The 22433-nt window shown below is 44.7% G+C and overlaps 1 protein-coding gene across 1 annotated transcript; it reads left to right on the forward strand.

Annotated features, from left to right (window-relative positions):
- The first annotated feature begins 1429 nt into the window (after positions 1–1429).
- Positions 1430–20153, forward strand: LOC307124987 (nuclear factor 7, ovary-like). Its single transcript, XM_079814530.1, has 6 exons — positions 1430–4008; positions 4125–4220; positions 4750–4980; positions 5151–5173; positions 5255–5373; positions 19219–20153. Exons 1-6 carry the CDS (start codon positions 3613–3615, stop codon positions 19710–19712), a joined length of 1359 nt encoding a protein of 452 aa, XP_079670656.1. The 5' UTR covers positions 1430–3612; the 3' UTR covers positions 19713–20153.
- The last annotated feature ends 2280 nt before the right edge of the window (positions 20154–22433 follow it).

Genomic DNA, 22433 nt, shown 5'->3' on the forward strand with positions numbered 1-22433 from the left:
GGCGGGCACACGGCCAGCTGAAAGACTCCTCGTCTATACGTCCTGAGTACAGCAGTGAAAGATAAGACATATGTAGTAAAGTTTGATCGTCGGGGAAGAAGGAGGCGGGAACCGGCGAACATTAAACAAACTTTAATAAATAAACACAAAATAAAATGGCGGCGACAGCCCCTCACGGTCGACTGCCGCCTACACACACACAAACACAAAATGAAAATAAAAAGCTGCAGCCCCTCGCGGACGACTGTAGCGCAAAACATAAATAAAACTCAACATAAACTCCAGGCCTGGTCCTCTCTCGTCCCTCACTGTCGTCGCTCCTCCTTTATACTCCCGTCACTCCTCCGCAAGAGCCGAGATCGCTGCGGCGCGCAGCTGGTGCTCATCCTCCCTGATGAGCGCCGCCTCGTCCCGTTCTCACGGTCCCTCGACCTCGCTGCTCGCCACAACATAAAACACAGGAACAACCGTACACGACAAACAGCACGAATCTACTGACAACAAGGGGAAGACACAGCAGAGAATATAAGGGAGAAAGGGGACAAGCGACAGGTGAGGGCAATCAGCTCGTGATCTGCACACACCCGCGCCGAATAATCAGCGCTGATTTCCCAGGTCACGAGCTGCAGAAAATGACAAAACAACAGCCTGACACACCCTGAACCTGTGACAGTCCCAACAGTGAAGCATGGTGGTGGCAGCATCATGCTGTGGGGGTGTTTTTTTAAAGATGAATGTGGCCAAGTACAGGATATCATGGACGAAAATCTTCTCCAGAGTGCTCAAGACCTCAGACTGGGCCGAAGGTTCACCTTCCAACAAGACATTGACCCTAAGCACACAGCTAAAATAACGAAGGAGTGGCTTCACAACAACTCTGTGACTGTTCTTGAATGGCCCAGCCAGAGCCCTGACTTAAACCCAATTGAGCATCTCTGGAGAGACCTGAAAATGGCTGTCAACCAACGTTTACCATCCAACCTGATAGAACTGGAGAGGATCTGCAAGAAGGAATGGCAGAGGATCCCCAAATCCGGGTGTGAAAAACTTGTTGCATCTTTCCCAAAAAGACTGTATTAGGCTGTATTAGATCAAAAGGGTGCTTCTACTAAATACTGAGCTACTTAGGACCATGTGATATTTCAGTTTTTCTTTTTTAATAAATCTGCAAAAATGTCAACAATGCTGTGTTTTTCTGGCAATATGTGGTGCTGTGTATACATTAATGAGGAAAAAAATGTAACTTAAATGATTTTAGCAAATGGCTGCAATATAACAAAGAGTGAAACATTTAAGGGGGTCTGAATACTGGGTAATCCGTACCCACTGTTTATATATATATATATATATATATATATATATATATATATATATATATATATATATATATATATATATAATATTTTTTTTTATTTTTTATTTTTTTATTATTATGTATTTATTTATATAAAAGGCTAGACATCTAGTGGCTTGCTACAGTATGGTTTTATTTTTTATTTAACATGTACAAGGGAAAAAGTACTTAAGCTTATACACAATATTAAAAAAGTCTACAGCATTTACATTTTAGTCTATTTTAAAATACATGTTGAGCCCGTGATCTTTTTTTAATTTCACTGATTGACCCTGCGCGTTAGCGGTGGCAGTTCCCTTTTTAATTTCTACATTTTCCAGCTCATTTTCCACTAGGAACGTACATACAACTGCGATGATACAAACTATGGAACTTTAAATCTAAGTTTAAGCTAACATGATATCCGTGCTAGTCGTACCTGCGAATGTTTAATTTGAATGTTGAGTCCTTTTATAAAGAAAGCGTCTTCATAGCTGGCCTGGAAAGCATGGTTTGGGCTATGTCGTTTCATTTTTCCTCTTTGAAAACAAAATAACTGTGGACATGAAAACATTTTCCCTTCGGGAAGCGTCGTGATCAATATCTTAGCTGTGTCTCAATCTGCGTCTGAGGAGAATGATTGTGGACAGGTGTTATTTGCGTATGCACCTTTAGGCGGCTCAGTGAGTCGTGAGTGGAACTGTAATCAAGCAGCGCTTAATATAGCGTTATTGTGTCAAAACTCTTTTATTTGGTTTTAAATTAAACCATTGTAATCCTTAAAGTATTCCCATTTTCCATTCCATTCCCATTCCATTTATTCCGTTACTCCCCAACCCTGTTTCTTGACTTGTTTACATTACTAGACAAATATGTGGAAACCGATTGCCTTCATGTTTGTGTTTTTACTCAAACTTGTAAGTTGTTAATACAAAGACATACAAAAGAGTGTCGAGGCAATGTTCCATGCATGTATTTGTATTTATTAAACAGCAAATACTTTTCATATACTTTGTGTATCTGAAATTGAACTGAATTAATTAAAACGGTTAAATAAACAGCTTCAGCAGAAATCACTGCAACCCAGTTACTGCCTTAAAGCAGCATCAGCATATTATCAATCTTTCTTGTTCTTCTCCTGGACTTAATTTCTTTTCGACTGAAGAAAGAAAGACATTAACATCTTGGATGAGATGGGGGGTGAGTCTCTATAAGCATGACATCCTGTGGCCTGAATTTGCTAGTATGATTTTCTCATGTCATTTCTCTTCAAAGCGTCCAGATCTCTCAGTGATTTGACTGATTGATATGATTGATCTGATTATTGACCTTGAGGGTTTGGGTCCTTCTCATTGACTCTGTCCAGTTCAGTCTCTTTCGTCTCTGTGGTTACTGTGTTCTTTCCTGTTTCTCTGTGTGAGACTTGTGCATTTATTTCCATACATTTTATTTTTGTGACCAGCTTTACATATTTCCCTGTGTGCAGGACATGTTGTTCATCCGTGTTTGCCACCACATCTTGTGTATTCTGCTAGTGTCTTTTATTGGCTACAAAAAATCTTTCTCCCTTTTCACATTTGCTTCATTGATTCCTCATCATCATTAGCTTGTTCTGCTACTAAATGAGTCTTTTCAGTGGATACTTCTCACTCTTACTCAAGTTATTGACATTATACCTTTTACTTCTGCTTGAGGAATCATAAGTTCTTGTACTTATTCTTGAGTACAGATTATATTTGCTCTACTCATCTCTGCTCGCGTCTCTCAACACTGAAAATGACCAGCACAATAAGCAGACGTGTGTTTATCAGCATGTGAAGAAATCATTCTGAGATTTGTTCATGAGAGACCCTAGAGAAACTCTGTTTTAAACACACTCAACAACAAATAGAGCAATAAATGAAACACAAGTTCCTTGAGCCTTTTTATTATCAATATTTGTTTGTATCAAGGTTTTGTAGCCTTATACTTGATAGTTTCAATTTAAGTCAATTTTGAATGTATTTACATAAAATTTAACTGACGCACCCTCTTACCGAACTAACCAGGAAGAGACAGACTTATTTCTCCTGTCATACTTACTCTCTTCTCTTTCAACAAAAGCAAAAAAGAATCAGCGATCAATGAAGAATGAAGAGAAACACTTTCAATGAGGATTTCTGAGAAGTTTGTTTGTGAAAAGACAGCTGATCTTTGTGATTATTGTGGTTATTAATTTTTGTAACCATTGTGTATAAAGTGAAAGTAAAGTTCAGATTGCTGGATCTCAGACAGAGAAAATGGCTTCACTGTCTGAAGATTATATTTCTTGTCCTGTGTGTCATGAAATCTTCAAGGATCCTGTTTTTCTGTCCTGTAGTCACAGTTTCTGTAAAGAGTGTCTTCAACAGTTCTGGAGAACCAAGGAAGCTCAGGAGTGTCCCGTCTGCAGGAGAAGATCCTCTAAATCTAAACCTCCATGTAATCTTGTATTAAAAAACTTGTGTGAGTTTTTCCTGAAGGAGAGAAATGAGAGGCGTTCATCACGATCTGAGGAGCTCTGCAGTTTACACAGTGAGAAACTCAAACTCTTCTGTCTGGAGGACAAACAGCCGGTGTGTTTAGTGTGCAGAGATTCACAACAACACGACAATCACACATTCAGACCCATCGATGAAGTGGTTTCATCATATAAGGTAAGACAGATTTACAGATGAGGATAAACACTAGTTTAAACGTACAGTATGTATTACATATAAGATCGTATCACATAAATTTCTAGTATCTTGAAGATTTTCTCTTTAAATCCCAGGAGGAGCTCAAAACAGCACTGAAGTCCTTACAAGAGAAACTCAAACACAATAAAAAGATTAAAGGAGAGTTTGAGAAAACAGTTCAACACATCAAGGTGAGGATTGAGTCAACTGTCATGTTTACAAGTTTGATTAGAACTGATTTGTCATAATTACATGTTCCATTATTGACTGAAACACACACACACACACACACACACACACACACACACACACACACACACACACACACACACACACACACACACACAGTTTGTGTATAATGATGATCTCTGTCAGCTGGTTATTCAGCAGTGGGTGGGACTAATGCACCAGAGCTAATCCCATTGGCTCATGCTCACCTTTCGCAGTTTCATTTTAGTTCATTAGTTTGGGCGAATGCAGATCATGTGATTAATATTCATGAGTGCAACAACCTGTTAGCACAACATTATGCTTCTACCTGAGGATTTGATTGATAATGTGTATTTTCACACTACACACACACAGAACATCTACTACTACAGTTATAGTACGGCAGAAAGTTAAAGTTGTAGTTCACTAACACACATTCCCCACTCACTCTTCATGCTGCTCCAGAATCAGTTCTTTGAGATGATTGAAGTGAATGTGATGTGATTTCAGTCTCAAGCTGAGCACACAGAGCGTCAGATTAAACAGCAGTTTGAGAAGCTTCATCAGTTTCTCAGAGATGAAGAAGAAGCTACAATCACTGCACTGAGGGAGGAAGAGGAGCAGAAGAAGCAGATGATGAAGGAGAAGCTGGAGGAGATGAACACACACATCTCAGCTCTTTCACACACAATTAAAGACATGGAGGAGATGATGAAAGCCAAAGACGCCTGCTTTCTGAAGGTCTGATTTCACATCATTGATTGATTGATTGATTGATTGATTGATTGATTGATTGATTGATTGATTGATTGATTGATTGATTGATTGATTGATTGATTGATTGATTGATTGATTGATTGATTGATTGATTGATTGAGTTCTTGATGATCAATGGTGTGTTTGTTCTGCAGGAGTTTCCAGTCTCAATGGAAAGGTGAGTGATCTGCTGGTCTCTCTGGTCTCTCTGGTTCTGATCCAAAGCCACTGCAGTTCTGACTCCTGAATGTTCTTCCAGAGCCCAGATCTCACAGCCGGATCCACAGATGGCTTCTGGAGCTTTGATTCATGTGCCACGGTACTTGGGAAACCTGCCGTTCAGAGTCTGGAAGAAGATGCAGGACATCGTCCAAAACAGTGAGTCTGGAGAAGATCTGAGCTCTCACACACACACTGGAAATCACACATGGGTTTCTCATGACACAAAAGCATGTGATTCTTGTGAATCTTCAGACTGAAACACTGAAGCTCAAATATAATATTGTGAACTCAATGAACTTCATATGTATTTTTAAGATCCTCAAAGAGTTTCCATTATGATGGTTTTACTAGAGGAACTATTGACAGGCTCTCGAGTTCATGAAGAAAGTTATTAATTTTGTAATCTCCTCACATAAAGAATGTTCTTAAAAATCATATTATGTTATAAAATACAGTAGGGCAAAAAAGTATTTAGTCAGCCACCAATTGTGCAAGTTCTCCCACTTAAAAAGATGAGAGAGGCCTGTCATTTTCATCATAGGTACACTTATAAACTATAAGAGACAGAATGAGAAAAATCTAGAAAATCACATTGTCTGATTTTTAAAAAAAATATGGTGGAAAATAAGCATTTGGTCAATAACAAAAGTTAATCTCAATACTTTGTTATATACCCTTTGTTGGCAATGACAGAGGTCAAACGTTTTCTGTAAGTCTCCACACTGTTGCTGGTAGTTTGGCCCATTCCTCCATGCAGATCTCCTCTAGAGCAGTGATGTTTGGGGGCTGTCGCTGGGCAACACAGATTTTCAACTCACTTCAAAGATTTTCTATGGGGTTGAGATCTGGAGACTGGCTAGGCCACTCCAGGACCTTGAAATGCTTCTTACGGAGCCACTCCTTCATTGCCCGGGCAGTGTGTTTGGGATCATTATTATGCTGAAAGACCCAGCCATGTTTCATCTTCAATGCCCCTGCTGATGGAAGGAGGTTTTTACTCAAAATCTCACGATACATGGCCCCATTCATTCTTTCCTTTACACGGATCAGTAGTCCTGGTCCCTTTGCAGAAAAACAGCCCCAAAGCATGATGTTTCCACCCCCATGCTTCACAGTAGGTATTTGGATGCAACTCAGGATTCTTTCTCCTCCAAACACGACAAGTTGAGTTTTTACCAAAAAGTTCTATTTTGGTTTCATCTGACCATATGACGTTTTCCCAATCCTCTTCTGGATCATCCAAATGCTCTCTAGCAAACTTCAGACGGGCCCGGACATGTACTGGCTTAAGCAGGGGGACACGTCTGGCACTGCAGGATTTGAGTCCCTGGCGGCGGAGTGTTACTGATGGTAGCCTTTGTTACTTTGGTCCCAGCTCTCTGCAGGTCATTCATTAGGTCCCCCCGTGTGGTTCTGGGATTTTTGCTCACCGTTCTTGTGATCATTTTGACCCCACGGGGTGAGATCTTGTGTGGAGCCCCAGATCGAGGGAGATTATCAGTGGTCTTGTATGTCTTCCATTTTCAAATAATTGCTCCCACGGTTGATTTCTTCACACCAAGCTGCTTACCTATTGCACATTCAGGCTTCCCAACCTGGTGCAGGTCTACAATTTTGTTTCTGGTGTCCTTTGACAGCTCTTTGTTCTTGGCCACAGTGGAGTTTGGAGTCTGACTATTTGAGGTTGTAGACATGTGTCATTACTACAGGTAACGAGTGGAGGACAGAGGAGCCTCTTAAAGAAGTTACAGGTCTGTGAGAGCCAGAAATCTTGCTTTTTTTGTAGGTGACCAAATACTTATTTTCCACCATAATTTGCAAATAAATTCTTTAAAAATCAGACAATGTGATTTTCTGGAATTTTTTTTTCTCATTCTGTCTCTCTAGTTGAAGTTTACCTATGATGAAAATTACAGGCCTCTCTCATCCTTTTAAGTGGGAGAGCACAATTGGTGGCTGACTAAATACTTTTTTTTGTCCGACGGCTTCTCAAACTCTCCACCCGAGTCTAACTGGAGCCCGTTTTTTTTTTTTTTTACGTTTTTATCCTCACTATTACACACTTTTGCAGCCATTAAAATAGTTCAGCTTTGTTTTTAATGTCAGTAGTTATATTTCATTTAATTTCTTTATTAAGTTAATTTAGAAAACAGTTTGGAGCATTTTAAACAATAAAGTTTTTGTTTTTTAAAGTGACGACCAAGCGGCCGACAGTGAGTTAACTGCATGTTTGATCACTTTAGCCTCTCAAATCAACACTTGACTTGTCTTGTAGCGTGGCCACATAAGGGGAAGCATATTTATAGTAGATCAACTAATAAGAGTGATTAGTTGGTCATTTGTTTTAAATGCTTTCTCCTGTGTTCTGTATTTCTCCCTAACCTGTCTGTGTTATTGAGCTGAATATCGACCCCAGAGTCGCGGGCTGTCTAAGAGGGATGGTGAGGACTGTGGAACAGCTGGTTAAGGTGGGCTCTATGGTGGAGAAGGACTGTATGGGAGCGAAGGATTACTGGCAGAAAGTGGACAGTCAGAATAAAAGACCAATGAACGTCAGTTTTCCAAAAACTTGGCAGGACTCTCTATAGCTCAACCCCACTCCATAAATTATCTTCTCTTGGTGCCTGTAGTAGTAAAAGGTAAAGAGGTGAAGGCAGTGGTGGATACAGGGAGTACCTTCACACTGATGCAGGAAAAACTTTGGAGACAGCTAGGAGGTGAGGCTTCATCAGACACCCCAGGTTCACCTAAGCGCTTCATCATGGCCGATGGAAAGGTGCACCAAGCTATGAACCAGAAAACCATCTGCTATAAATGGCATGATAAAGTGTGCAGAGTGGAGACATATATAATGATGGATGATCACCTGGCGTTTTCCATTATAGCTGGCTTGGATTTCTTGAGGGCGGCTGAAGCCATCGTGGATGTCAGCCAAGGTAGATATGGCCTGAAAATGGGGAAAGGATATATATACTATCCCTTTTTATCCGCCCTGATTAATCCGGAGCTGTCTGCGATGCTGGTGGGTGAAAGAGGATACTGCCACTGTGAGTCTTTACTACGCCTTACCTCACACCTGGGAACCACCACTCACAGCCTTGCAAACTGAGAGTGCATCGAGATGGGACTCCGACAATCATGAGGAGTTGTTGAAGCTGATGAATACCTGGCCTCGCTCCACATCGAATGTCCTGGGTAAAACATCAGTGGAACATCACAAAATTACCCTATATGATGAAATACCGATGAAATCTAGAGCTTACAGGGTCTCACCCATCAAGAAAAAGATCATTGATGACCAAGTGGACCAAATGCTAAAAGACCACATCATTGAAACTTCCTGCTCTCCATGGTCTTCACCCGTAGTCCTGGTACCCAAACCTGACGGCGCCACATGGTTCAGCACACTGGATTTGCAATCAGGATATTGGCAGGTGGATATGGAGGAAGGGAGCAAAGAAAAAACAGCCTTCATCACCAACCAGGGGCTATTCCAATTCCGATCCATGCCATATGGGCTCCGGAATGCCGCTGCCACATTCCAGAGGCTTATGGAGAAGGTTCTGGCAGAGTTGAGAGGAAAATTCTGTTTTGTGTACATAGATGATATTATCATCTATTCCCGATCATTAGAGGAACACACAAAACACCTGAACTCCATAATGCAAAGACTAGAAAAGGCATCTCTTACCCTTAACATGAAGAAGTGTCACTTCTTTAAAAGACAGTTGAAGTTCCTGGGCCACATAGTCTCAGAGAAAGGAGTGGAGGTTGACTCTGAAAAAACACTGGCCGTTGCCCAGTGTCCTCCTCCCAAAGACCTCAAAGCTCTCCAACGCTTCCTGGGATTAGCAGGCTGGTACCACAAATTCATTCCCCATTTTGCTGACATTACTGCACCTTTGAATCAGCTGAAAAAGAAGGGAGTAAAATGGGACTGGACTTCTGAGTGTCAAGCCAGCATGGATACCATCAAACAAGTGCTACAAGACCCACCGGTATTGATGCAGCCAGACCTTAACCAATCTTTCCAGGTGCATACGGACGCCAGTGATATAGGTCTAGGAGCCATTATCACCCAGCAAACACCTGAAGGGGAAAGAGTAATAGCGTATACTTCTAGGACATTATGAGGAGCAGAATTAAATTACTCCACCTCTGAAAAAGAGTGTCTGGCCGTGGTTTGGGCAGTGGAAAAATGGAGGCATTACCTTGAAGGGAGTCAGTTTGACATTTACAGCGATCATGCTGCTTTAACCTGGGCCTTCAATAGCCCCAAGACCTCCTCTCGACTGACCCGATGGACTCTTAGGTTGCAGCAGTTCAATTTCCAAGTACATCATAGGAAGGGATGTCTCAACCTTGGGCCTGATGCCTTGTCCAGAGTCTGTGAAGCTGAGGAGAGGGAAGATGCACACTGTATGACCATAACAACGACGAGGTGCTCATCAGACATACCTCACACACTAGCAGAAATTTCGTTAGCACAAAGTACTGACAGCACATTGGCTCACCTGAAGTCAGACCCCAAAGTCAGGAAAGTAAAAGACCAACAGAGTACTTTTGAGGTCCAACAAGGAGTGTTATATCGTCGGGTACCTGTTAAGAACAACGGAGACAAATTCCAATTGGTTGTTCCTCAGGCATTAATTACCGGCTTTCTTCATTACTTTCATGACAACCCACTAGGAGGACATCTGGGTCGACTGAAAACGCTTCTGAGGCTCTTGGACGTGGCTTGGTGGCCGACTGTCCGCAAAGACGTCTGGCAGTACGTCAAGGTTTGCGATATCTGTCAAAAATATAAACACGACAACACAAAACCCAGCGGCTTTCTACAGCATACTCAAGTGACAGAACCAGGTCATACACTGGGTATGGATTTAATGGGACCCTTTCCCCTCAGCAAGAAGCAAAACACTTACCTCTTAGTGGTAGTTGATTACTACACCAAATGGGTAGAGATGTTCCCCCTTAGGGATAATAAGACACAAAAGATTGTCAAAATTCTAAGGGAAGAAGTTTTTACTAGTTGGGGGGTTCACAAATACTTGATATCAGACCGAGGAGCACAATTCACCTCCAACATACTGGCTGAGTTATGCAAGACCTGGGGAAGTATCCAAAAACCCACCACCAGTTATCACCCTCAGACAAACCTGACGGAGAGGGTAAACCGGACATTAAAAACAATGATTGCATCATATGTGGGACAATACCATCAAGCCTGGGACCAGTGGTTACCTGAGTTAAGATTCGCCATTAACACTGCACACCAATAAACTACCGGTAGAACACCAGCAGAGTTGATGCTGGGCAGGCAGCTTCTCGGACCGCTGGAGAGGTTAATCCTCAAACCGCCCACCCCAGACCAAACCTCGTATAATCTACTGGAACGACAGAACATCATTGCAGAGGAAGTAAAGCAAAGAGTGGGTGTGCAGCAACCCAGACAAGCTAGATATTATTTCAGCCGGGCGATCTAGTCTGGATAAAAACTCATATCTCTTCTGCTTCTAATAAATTCTCTGCTAAGCTAGCGCCCAAGTGGGAGGGACTGGCTGAAATAATGAAAAAAATGGGGCCAATAAATTACACAGTTCGTTGGGGTGACCCACTAAAATCAGACATTGTAAATGTGGTTAACCTGAAGCGCTGGTTTGGACGATCTCCTCCGATGCCGAAGGCTGGGGGGGGGGGGGGGGGTCTATGTAGCGTGGCCACATATGGGGAAGCATATTTATAGTAGATCAACTAATAAGAGTGATTAGATGGTCATTTGTTTTAAATGCTTTCTCCTGTGTTCTGTATTTCTCCCTAACCTGTCTGTGTTATTGAGCTGAATCTCCCGTCTCGCGAGATTCGTTCTGGGCCAGACGGAGTGTCACGTGATGACACGTCACCCAAACAGGAACTGAGGGGGTGTTTTTAAATATATAGTGCCGGCAAAACTGCTCGGGTTATGTATATAACCCTTGTTCCCTGAGAAAGGGAACGAGCACTGCATCGGAACAACGCTTTGGGGGATGCTCCCTTAGCATCAGCGAATCTGAAACCAGAATGCCAACTAGGCCAATCCGATTGGCGTGCGTGATGACGTCATCGTGACGGCATACCCGGAAGTATAAAAGGGGGGCTGGAACGTAATGGCGGTAGTAATTGCTCTGAAGCATGCGCTCCAGGCGCGCCGAGGTGTGGCGTCGGGATGCAGTGCTCGTTCCCTTTCTCAGGGAACAAAGGTTATATACATAACCCGAGCAGTTCCCTTTCGAGGGAACTCGCACTGCATCGGAACGATGCTTTGGGGAACGAGTACCCACTAGGCCACACCGAAGGGTAGCACCTGCCCTAGTGTGAAGCCGGAGACCGGGCACAGCTAGGACTGGAGCACCCTCGCACCAGGCGTCGTAGGGAGATCCAGGCTATAGAACCTGATGAAAGTGTGTGGGGTAGCCCACCCGGCCGCCTCGCAGATATCCTGCAAGGGGACCCCAGAAAGAAGGGCCACCGAAGAGGCCATGCCTCTGGTGGAATGAGCCCTCACGGCCACAGGTGAAGGCAAACTGCGCACCTGGTAGGCCATGGTAATCGCCTGGACAATCCAATTACTGATTGTCTGAGTAGACGCAGGCAATCCCTTCTTAGGTGAGCCAAAACACACCAACAGTTGTTGCGATCTCCTCCACTGTGCAGACTTCGCCAGATAAACTCTAAGGGCCCTAACCGGGCAGAGTAGGTGAAGCCTCCCCTCTTCCACCGTCACGTGAGGCGGAGGATGGAATGCCTGCAGGACCAATGACCTGACCACCCTTGAAGGCACCTTAGGCACGTAGCCCGGCCTAGGGTGTAAGATGGCTTTTACTCCTCCCGGGGCAAACTCCAGGCAGGTCGGCGTTACCGCCAAGGCCTGGAGATCTCCCACTCTCCTAAGAGAGGTAATGGCAAGGAGAAAAGCCACCTTAAGGGTCAGGTCCTTTGGTCCAGCCGACTCCAATGGTTCGAAGGGGGCCTCAGCCAATCCTTCAAGAACCACTGCCAGGTCCCAGGTTGGAACTCTGGAATGAGCCGCAGGCCTCATCCTCCGAGCCCCACGGAGGAATTGTACAACCAGATGGTGCCTACCCAGAGGCCCATCACCCATAGGAGTGTGGAAAGCCGCAATGGCAGCCACGTACACCTTGAGTGTGGACGGGGTAAGCCCTGCAGAGAAGCGATCTTGGAGGAACTCCAGCACTGAAGCCACCGGGCAGTTAACTGGGTCCACCTCACGCTCCCTGCACCAAGTGGAAAATACATTCCACTTGAGGCTGTACAGTCTCCTCGTAGACGGAGCCCTGGAACTGAGTAAGGTCTCTATCACCTCCGCCGATAGGCCAGCCTCTAGGTACCTGGTCCCCTCAGGGGCCAGACCCACAGGTTCCAAATCTCCGGGCGGGGGTAAAATATCGTACCCGCCGCCTGAGATAGGAGATCCCTCCTCAGAGGAATCTCCCACGGCTGACCTGTTAGCAGAGCTATGATATCCGAGAACCAAACTCGAGTCGGCCAACGGGGTGCTACCAGAAGTAGACTGACCCCCTGTCGCCTGACCCTCTCCAGGACTCCCGGAAGCAGAGCAATCGGGGGAAATGCGCACAGACACAGCCTCGGCTACGTCTGAACCATGGCATCCAACCCCAGCGAGGCTGGATGCGTGAGGAAAAACCACAGTGGGCAGTGGGACGTCTCTCGAGACGCAAATAATCCACTTCCACTGGGCCGAACCTCTTGCATATGGCCTCCACCACCTCTGGGTGGAGTCGCCACTCCCCGGGCCTCAGCCCCTGCCTCAGCAGGATGTCTGCTCCCTGATTTTGGACCCCCGGGACATAAATTGCCCTGATGGACAACAGTTTCCCTTGGGACCACAGGAGGATGTGATGCGCCAGTCTGCAAAGAGGGCGCAACCTCAAACCCCCCTGCCGTACCCCAACCAGTGAGGGAGGCGTCTGTTGAAACGGATTTCCGGCAACAGGACGCTCCCAACACTGGCCCTTGGGACAGAAACCAAGGTTTCTTCCATATGACTAGGGAACGAAGGCCACTGCGCGTTACCCTGATCATACAGAATGGATTTCCCCTCAAGGAAAGCCACCTGGTTTACTTCCATATCAGGACATGGTGGCCGCGGAGGTCCGGGAAAAAGCTCCTCAGAGCTTTGTAGACCGCCAGCATTTCCAGGCAGTAGATGTGCCAGGAGAAATGCCTGGTCTCCCACAGACCTCTCGCAAAGCGGCCGCCATGACCACGTCCCAGCCAGTGAGGGAGGCGTCTGTTGAAACGGATTCCCGGCAACAGAACGCTCCCAACACTGGCCCTTGGGACAGAAACCAAGGTTTCTTCCATATGACTAGGGAACGAAGGCCACTGCGCGTTACCCTGATCATACAGAATGGATTTCCTCGCAAGGAAAGCCACCTGGTTTACTTCCCATAACCACGTCCCAGCCAGTGAGGGAGGCGCCTGTTGAAACGGATTACCGGCAACAGAACGCTCCCAACACTGGCCCCTGGGACAGAAACCAAGGTTTCTTCCATATGACTAGGGAACGAAGGCATCTGCGCGTTACCCTGATCATACAGAATGGTTTTCCCCCCGAGGAAAACCCCTTGATTCCCAGCTACCACTGTAAGGGTCTCATGCAGCAGGCCAAGAGATATTCTGTTGGACGCAGCCGCAATGAGCCCCAGCAGACCTTAAACTGCTTCACAGTGATGCTGTGGCCTAGCTTCATTTTAGAGACCACCGCCCGTATGGACTCGATACGTTCGGGAGACAATTGTGCCCACAACGTAGAGAATCCCATACGACTCCCAGGAACACAGTTCTCTGAGAAGGCGTCAACACGCTACTGCGTGTAGAGTCTCAAAGGGCTAGGCCGCCTGGAAGAACCCGATATTGGTACGCTTTGCCCCAAAAAGCGAACCTCAGGAACTTCCTGTGACACAGAAGGATGGATACAGGGAAGTATGCGTCCTCTTCAGACCCATCGTGACAGACCAGTCCTCAGACTGGCTGAATCACAATGGAGGAAATGCTAAGCATCTTGAATCTGAATCTCCTCAGAGAACGATTCAAGTACCTCCGGTCTAAAGTTGGATGCAACTCGCCATCCCTCTTAGGAACTATGAAGTACTGGCTGTAGAACCCGGACTCCCTGTCTGGCGGAGGAGCACATTCTGTGGCCTCCTTACCAACAGGGAGTGAACTTCCTGTTCCATTACCCGAACCTGCCCAGGGACCACTGCCGTCCAGACCACCCCACTGAACTTCAGGGGAAGGTAACCGGACTGCAGTCTGTATGCCCCTTCCTACAGTCGCAGGCCCCAAGCTGATATATTCGGAGGCATAACCATGCGCCGAGATAATCTGCTAAGGGAACCAGCCTCTCGAGGCTGGTCTCGGTGTCAACCGAGCCTCCTCCCCGACCCCCTGAAGCGGCTAACCGGCAGGGCGAAATCGAGGAAGATTTTCGGTGTGCGTACGCGTTTGCTGGACCACCGCAAGTCTTGCTAGAGGCGGCTGGTGCAGCACGCGTGCACGGGGAAACGATGTGGCCCGAAGCGTACTAGACGGCGGGAGCACAGCATCGATTCCCGAAAACTCCACAGGGGAGGCGACCTCGATCGCTCCTACCCGGGAGAGGGGGCTGGCCAGCAGGGGCCTCATCTAAGGGAGCAGCTCAACAGGGCCACAACACTAGAGCGGACACTGCGATTAGCAATTGCCTGAAACTGATGTGTCCCGCAGGCCACAAGGCGGCGAGAACGACATCAACTTCAGGAGGGCTCCATCTTAGATGAATATCCAGTTCACAAGTTAAACACGCTTGGGTGACAGAATTAAAGTATCCAACTTAACAAAGTCGGATAACATGACACTCAATTCCTCGGAATTAAATGCCATCATAATCACCAAACCCGTGCAACCTGATCTGAATAATAGGCTGAATAAAAAATATATCTAACTCCTCAAAGTCAGATAATATTTTAATTTAATTCCTCAGAATTAAATGCAGCCACAATTAAGGTGAAACATAGTCTGAATGATAGGCTAAATATCTAACTCCTCAAAGTCAGATTATATTTTATTTAATTCCTTAGAATTAAATGTAGCCGTAATTAATCAGACAACACTGTTTTATTTGTATTATACGGACTCATAGACCCCGCGTTGCCTCAGCAACGTGGTTCAAGCCGTCATAATACAATTGGTTTTCATCCCTCGAGAAAAAAGCCAAACAGTGTCACACAATACGGTGAAACATGGTTTGAATGACAGGCTGAATATCTAACTCCTCAGAGTCAGATCATATCTCATTTAAATCCTCAGACTTAAATGCAGCCATATCAGACAATACTGATTTAACGTACTATACGGACTTGCCGTTAAGCCAACCAGTATCTCATGCACACCGATCGCGTGTGTTCACTTTAATTGCAGACCCATAACCTGCGCGCTGCCTTTTTTTCCTGCAATCGCGAGATGGAATATTGCATATTTAAGAAGTGCTTATAACTTTGACTGCCACGATGCTGAGCACGTCTAATTCCTCAGAATCAGACCGCTCACACATCGGGTCCTCCGCCCTGGGGGAAGAAGCCGCAGCGCGGGCTTCCACACGGGGAAGGAGAACATCTGAACTGTCAGATAAAGACTGGGAAGATGCCTCAGCAGTCCCAGTCCCGCTGACAGTCCATCCGTGAGCACCATGACCAGCCTCGCCGCACCGCCTCGGCGGATGCGGGACCAATCCACGGGGCTCACGAGGCTGGCCGGCCTCATCGAGCACGGCCAGCCGAGAGCGGAGCACCCTGAGCGTCAGCTTCTTGTAATGCTCACAAGCGGCTCCCTCGAGAGCCGCTTGAGCATGCTGAATGCCCAGGCAATGCACACAAAGCAGGTGTGTATCCGAGCCCGACATGTAGCGAGGGCAAGGATGCACACACTGCTTAAACTCTCTCACACTCTCACATTTTTCCATTTTTCAGTCACACACACTTTCACTGACAATACAACAGTAAATAGACAGACAGTTTGACAGATAGCGCTTGCTGAAGAGCAATAACTACCGCCATTACGTTCCAGCCCCCCTTTTATACTTCCGGGTATGCCGTCACGATGACGTCATCACGCACGCCAATCGGATTGGCCTAGTTGGCATTCTGGTTTCAGATTCGCTGATGCTAAGGGAGCATCCCCCAAAGCGTCGTTCCGATGCAGTGCGAGTTCCCTCGAAAGGGAACCGAGGAACGGGAACGCGCTCATTCATTCACGATACGGACCTGATCGTATCGGATTACCTGGGTTTTTTGGCTGGCTGATTTTTGGAGCATGGACTGCCGATCTTCTGTGGAGTATACCCGTTTCCTGGGACTGTGGATTACTCATACCGGAGGACTTTAAACAGCTAGACATCACACAGATACTGCTCACGGATTTGTCATCATTGCCGGTGAGAGCGATCTGACTCGGTAAATAGTACACGCTGGACATAGAGACATATGCACCTCCTCACACACACACACACATTCACAACTGTGCAAATGTTATTCGGGGTATTATATGTTGTCTTGTAAATACACTGGTGATTTTGGCTATACGGCTTGGTTTGTCTTGTGTTTTATATCCCTCCATATTTTTGATTTATCTAAAAGGAACGAGTGTTCCCAATAATTAGTGTAAACTCCCTATAGCGGTGTAGTGGATTGTTACAGTCTTCCTTTTAAAAAATCCATAGATATAAAACACTTCAAGCATATGTTAGTTTAAACGTTTAGGCTACTATCACCACCACAGTAAAAAGGCATTTTTGACAAGTTGAGGCAGGCTCACAATGATCTGACGCGAATGTTAGGATTGCAATGTCGCATGCAGCTATTTATTTGGCTTTACTCTGTAAACATGAAAATTTAAACATAATTATAATGTTTTGAGAGTTAACTTATGTAATTGTTGCATTAAGCTATGAATTAATAAACATTTATTGATAAGAACTATTTCATATATTATAGCATGAACGATGAGTAGTCGAGTAACTCGAGTATTGTTTTAATAAGAAATTGACTAGCAGAAATCAGTAGTCGTGCAACCCCTAGTGCATTAACACCAGACGTGAATGAAGCGTTAAGCGCGAGTGATTTACATGTCACGTCAATGCAAAGACACGAATAGACATTCTGCGCCCCGATTTGCACAAATGACGCGTTGAAAAATCTCAACTTTGACGGATATTCGCGCCGCGTTAACCAATCAGGAACTTGCTCTAGTAGTGACAGCAATGAGGACACAATCATATGTGGATACCCGGAGCTGTACGACACATCTTCATACTTTATAGAAACAGAATAAAAAGGATCTTGCTTGGAAGAAAGTGAGTGAGGAGGTCGGACAGTCTGGTGAGTTGTAAAAAACGCTCTTTACTCAATTTGAGCTGTACATAGAGTGATTTCAGGGTGATTGAGACACTTTTTGCCATTGAAATGACTTTTTTCAAAACGTGTCCCAATCCCCCTGAATTCACTCTATTGAGACTACAAGCTAGCTAAAGCCGGCAAATTGAGCTTATTCGCCGTATTTTAAAACAATCATGCCAGCCATTTCTCAGCGAGACGAGCCGCTGGCAGAAGCCCCTCCCATGATGAGAATTCACGTCTGTTGTGAAGTGAATTTCACATGAATGAAGCGAGTAAACTCAAAATGTTCAAGTGTCGCGCGAGTAGCGTGATTTATTTGCTTCATTCGCGTCTGGTGTGAACACACCATAAGAATGTCGAAGTCAATTGAGTCTTCATCTGGGTGCTCTTTTGGACTAAATTGAATGATTCTAACGTTCTTAAAGGATTAGTTCACTTTTAAATAAACTTTTGCTGATAATTTACTCACCCCATCTCATCCTAGATGTCCATGTCTTAACCGCCATAACTTCCGCTAAGTGAGTTAAAAATATGAGCATGGTCATAAATATATAGATTGTAGATGCCTCATTCTATTGATCCATGCAGGCGCTAATGAGGCATCTACATATACATTTATGACCATGCTCGTATTTTGACCTCACTTAGCGGAAGTTATGAGAGATGAGACACAGAGACAGAGTTAACAGAGATGATCACGTTCGTCTGATAAGCGGTAAAGGAAGAACCTGCTTCAGTTACACAGAGATTTATTACATCTTAAAACATTAACATGATTGATTATTCATAACTCACACACACACACACACACACACACACACACACACACACACACACACACACACACACACACACACACATGTTTGTTTTTGTGAAATGTGAGGACATTCCATAGGCGTAATGGTTTTTATACCGTACAAACCGTATTTTCTATCCCCTTACACTGCCCCTAAACCTAACCCTCACAGGAGACTGTGCAGTTCACTTTCTGTGAAAAAAACCTCATTCTGTGTGATTTATAAGCATTTTGAAAAGTGAGGACATGGGGAACGTCCTCATATTTCACCCTCTTTTTGTAATACCTATGTCATACCCATGTCATTATACACATTTGTGTCCTGATATTTCACGAAAACATGCCCACACACACACACACACACACACAGACACAGACACACACACACACACACACACACACACAGACCCAGTTTAATGAAGATGATCAGATGAAACCGGATTCATACAGATGCAGTTTTTCATCTCAACAGCTCTGATTGTTTGATTGTGATTGAATCTTTTCCAGAATATCAGTTTCTCTTGATGAGACACAAATGTTTGAATCACACATTTAATGTTTGTCTCTGATGCCATTAAACACTGATGATAAAAATGAGTGTGTAACTAAAACACTGACAGTGATCAGAGGAAAATGTCTGATGTGTTTGATCAGGACGAGTGTCATAATTCATAATCATCTGTGATTGGTTCACTCTTGATCATTATATGAAGATCAGAATAAAAGCAGCTGTTGATTGTGTCTCATCAGCTCCTGTGATTCTGGATCCAAACACGGCTCATCCAGATCTCGTCCTGTCTGATGATCTGACCAGTGTGAGATACATCGGGAATGAACAACTGCTTCCTGATAATCCAGAGAGATTTGACCTTCATGAGTGTGTTCTGGGTTCAGAGAGTTTTAACTCAGGAACACACCGCTGGGATGTGGAGGTTAAAGAGAGTTTAGTCTGGAGTCTTGGAGTAACTACAGCATCAAACCAGAGGAAGGGACGTGATTTCTTTAACACTGATGTCTGGAGTGTGCAGTACGAACTGGGTGAGAAAAGGTTTGGTTTTCCTGTTAAACAGAAGCTTGATTGTGTGAGAGTTGATCTGGACTATGACGGAGGAACGGTGTCATTCTCTGATCCTGTAACTAACACACATCTACACACATTCACAACCACCTTCACTCACACACTCTTTCCATTCTTCTGTTGTTGTTTTTCCTCTCTGAGGATCTTACCGGTCAATAGTCAGTAAACGTTACACCTGTAGGTCTGGATCGAGCTGATTTCATCTTTTACAGTGATCTATGTTTGTGTGTGTAAATCTTCTCAGAAATGTTTTTAAAGGGACAGTTCACCCACAAATGATAATTCTGTCATCATTCACTCGCCCTCATGTCGTTCTAATCCTGTATGAGTTTCTTTCTTCTGATGAGCACAGAAGCAGATATTTTGAAGAATGTGTGTAATCAAACAGTTTATGATCCCCATGACTAACATAGTATGAATAAATGACCATAATAAAGAACAAAAAGGTGTGTCCAAACTTTTGCCTGTATATTTCCTCCATGAATATTGGCTTGCTGTAAGTGATAGACAGTGTCAGTGTAAGGGATGGCCCAGTGGTCATAGGAAATAATTTTAACAAGCTGGACAGAAGTTCAGTGGATCCCAAAAGAAGGTGGTTTTATTAATATGAAAAATGAAAAAAATATATATATTTACATGGTCACATACTGAAATACCAAAAAAAACCTGAACAAAACAAAACTGCAACAATGTGCAAAGAATGGCTATACCAAGTAATTTGGCCCAATCTGCAACAGGTCTATCCTTTGGCCATTAACAGACCAAAAACCCTCCTTAAGCTCTACAGCTTCCCATTTATAAGGCTAGCTCCACCCTCGACCTGTACCAATTGAACAAGCCGGGGCCAACCATAGAATGCCATATACACAAAAGTATAAAAATAATAAAACACTAAACATATACACAAATAACAATCAATATAAACCCATGGGTACTTAAACACACTAGATAAAGAATATAAAAAGGAAAAGAAAATAAAATAAACATTCAGCTGTTATTCCCCCTCCCCCCAGACAAAACTACACATGGTTCAGTCCAAATTAGCATGCTAATGCTACAAAAACCAGTATCACACTCATTTGAAATAGGTAAAACAATTACACAACACCTTCTGACTTATAAGATGTTAAATGCCGGCATAATCAGGCAGTGATGTGTGCATGTGTGTCAAGTCCATGTAATTCCATATGTCACCAAGCTTAGCTTGTGACATTTCCCTCCCCTTCTCCAGACGCCTCATGAGGTGTCCGTGAGAGGTAGTCAGCAGTACAGTTCTGGGTGCCTGCTCTATAAAGGACTTCAAAATCAAATGGTTGAATGGCTAAAAACCATCGTGTAATTCTAGAGTTAGTGTCCCTCATTTGACCCAACCAGGACAGGGCCCGATGATCAGTTTCCAGTCTAAATTTGCGCCCCAGCAAATAATAACGTAAGGAGTCCAGGGCCCACTTGATAGCCAGACACTCCTTCTCCACCGTAGAGTATCTAGACTCACGGGGAAGGAGCTTCCTACTAATGTAAGCTACTGGTCTTAGTTGTCCTGACTCTCCCTGCAACAAAACGGCTCCAATGCCGTGCTCGGAAGCATCTGTTTGTACAGTAAAAGCCTGTTCAAAATCAGGACTCTGCAGTATTGGCTCTTTGCAGAGAGAGTCTTTTAAGTCCTGAAAAGCAAGTTCACATTCATCAGTCCACACTACCTTGTTTGGTTTGTCCTTTTTGGTGAGGGTGGTCAGTGGAGCAGCTCGAGCAGAAAAGTTTGGTATAAAGCGTCTATACCACCCACTGAGCCCAAGGAAGGACCGCACTTGTTTCTTCGTCTGTGGCCTTTCAGCAGACTTAATAGCCTCAATTTTGCTGACTTGGGGCCGAATCACTCCATGTCCCAGAACAAATCCCAGGTACTGCGTTTCTCGCTTGGCCAAAAAACACTTGTCGGGGCGAAGAGTGAGGCCTGCACTTTTAATCCTTCCTAGAACATCCTTCAGGTGAAGCAGATGTTCTTCCCATGACTGACTATAGATGACAATGTCGTCTAGATAGGCGGCTGCATACCCCTCAGTACCTCGGAGGAGCTGATCCATCATCCGTTGAAAGGTGGATGGTGCTCCGTGGAGCCCAAAAGGTAGAACCCGGAAATGGAAGTGTCCAAACGGTGTTCGGAAGGCTGTCACTTCCTGACTCTCTGGGGTCAATGGGACCTGCCAATAACCCTTACATAGGTCTAGGGTGCTGATGTACTTAGCTCGTCCCAGTCGCTCCACAAGGTCATCTACTCTGGGCATGGGATAGGAGTCAAACTTACTCACAGTGTTTACTTTCCGGAAGTCCAAACAGAATCGAAGGCTACCATCTTTCTTTGGCACCAAGATGACTGGACTACTCCACTCACTGGCAGATGGCTCTATGACCCCCAGACTCTGCATGGCTTCCAACTCCTCTTTAAAGACAGGCAGGAGTCGTTCTGGTATTCTGTAAACAGGTTGGCGAATGGGTTTAGCACTGTGTAGGGTAATGTGGTGTGAGACCATGTTGGTCAGACCAGGTGTCTCCTTGAATAGACCCGGTGGTATTAGGTCTAGTAATTGCTGTTTTTTATGATCTGACAGTGGGCTCAAGTCCAGTTGAGAAGATTGGTGAGGAACAGGGAAGTACTGTTCCTCTAAATCCTCTTCGTCCTCCACTGCTCGGATGAACAAGGTTTGCTCTGGGCTTGATTCACTGGTGGCAGTTGAAGAAACAGAGGTTGGAGGGCATGTATGCCACTTCTTGAGTAGGTTAACATGAAATGTCTGCAATGGCTTGCTTCTAGATGGAATGTAGACTTCGTAGGTGACTGGACCTACCTTCCGTTGAACCCGGTAAGGGCCCTGCCACTTAGCCAGTA

Source organism: Gobio gobio (assembly GCF_949357685.1).
Source record: "Gobio gobio genome assembly, chromosome: 1".
NCBI lineage: Eukaryota > Metazoa > Chordata > Actinopteri > Cypriniformes > Gobionidae > Gobio > Gobio gobio.

Excerpts from the sequence above, each read along its gene's own strand:
- LOC307124987 (XM_079814530.1), top strand. The coding sequence starts at position 3,613 with ATGGCTTCACTGTCTGAAGATTATATTTCTTGTCCTGTGTGTCATGAA. Across the intron at positions 4,221-4,749 it reads AAACAGTTCAACACATCAAG|TCTCAAGCTGAGCACACAGA; the intron begins GTGAGGATTGAG and ends ATGTGATTTCAG. Across the intron at positions 4,981-5,150 it reads AAGACGCCTGCTTTCTGAAG|GAGTTTCCAGTCTCAATGGA; the intron begins GTCTGATTTCAC and ends TTTGTTCTGCAG.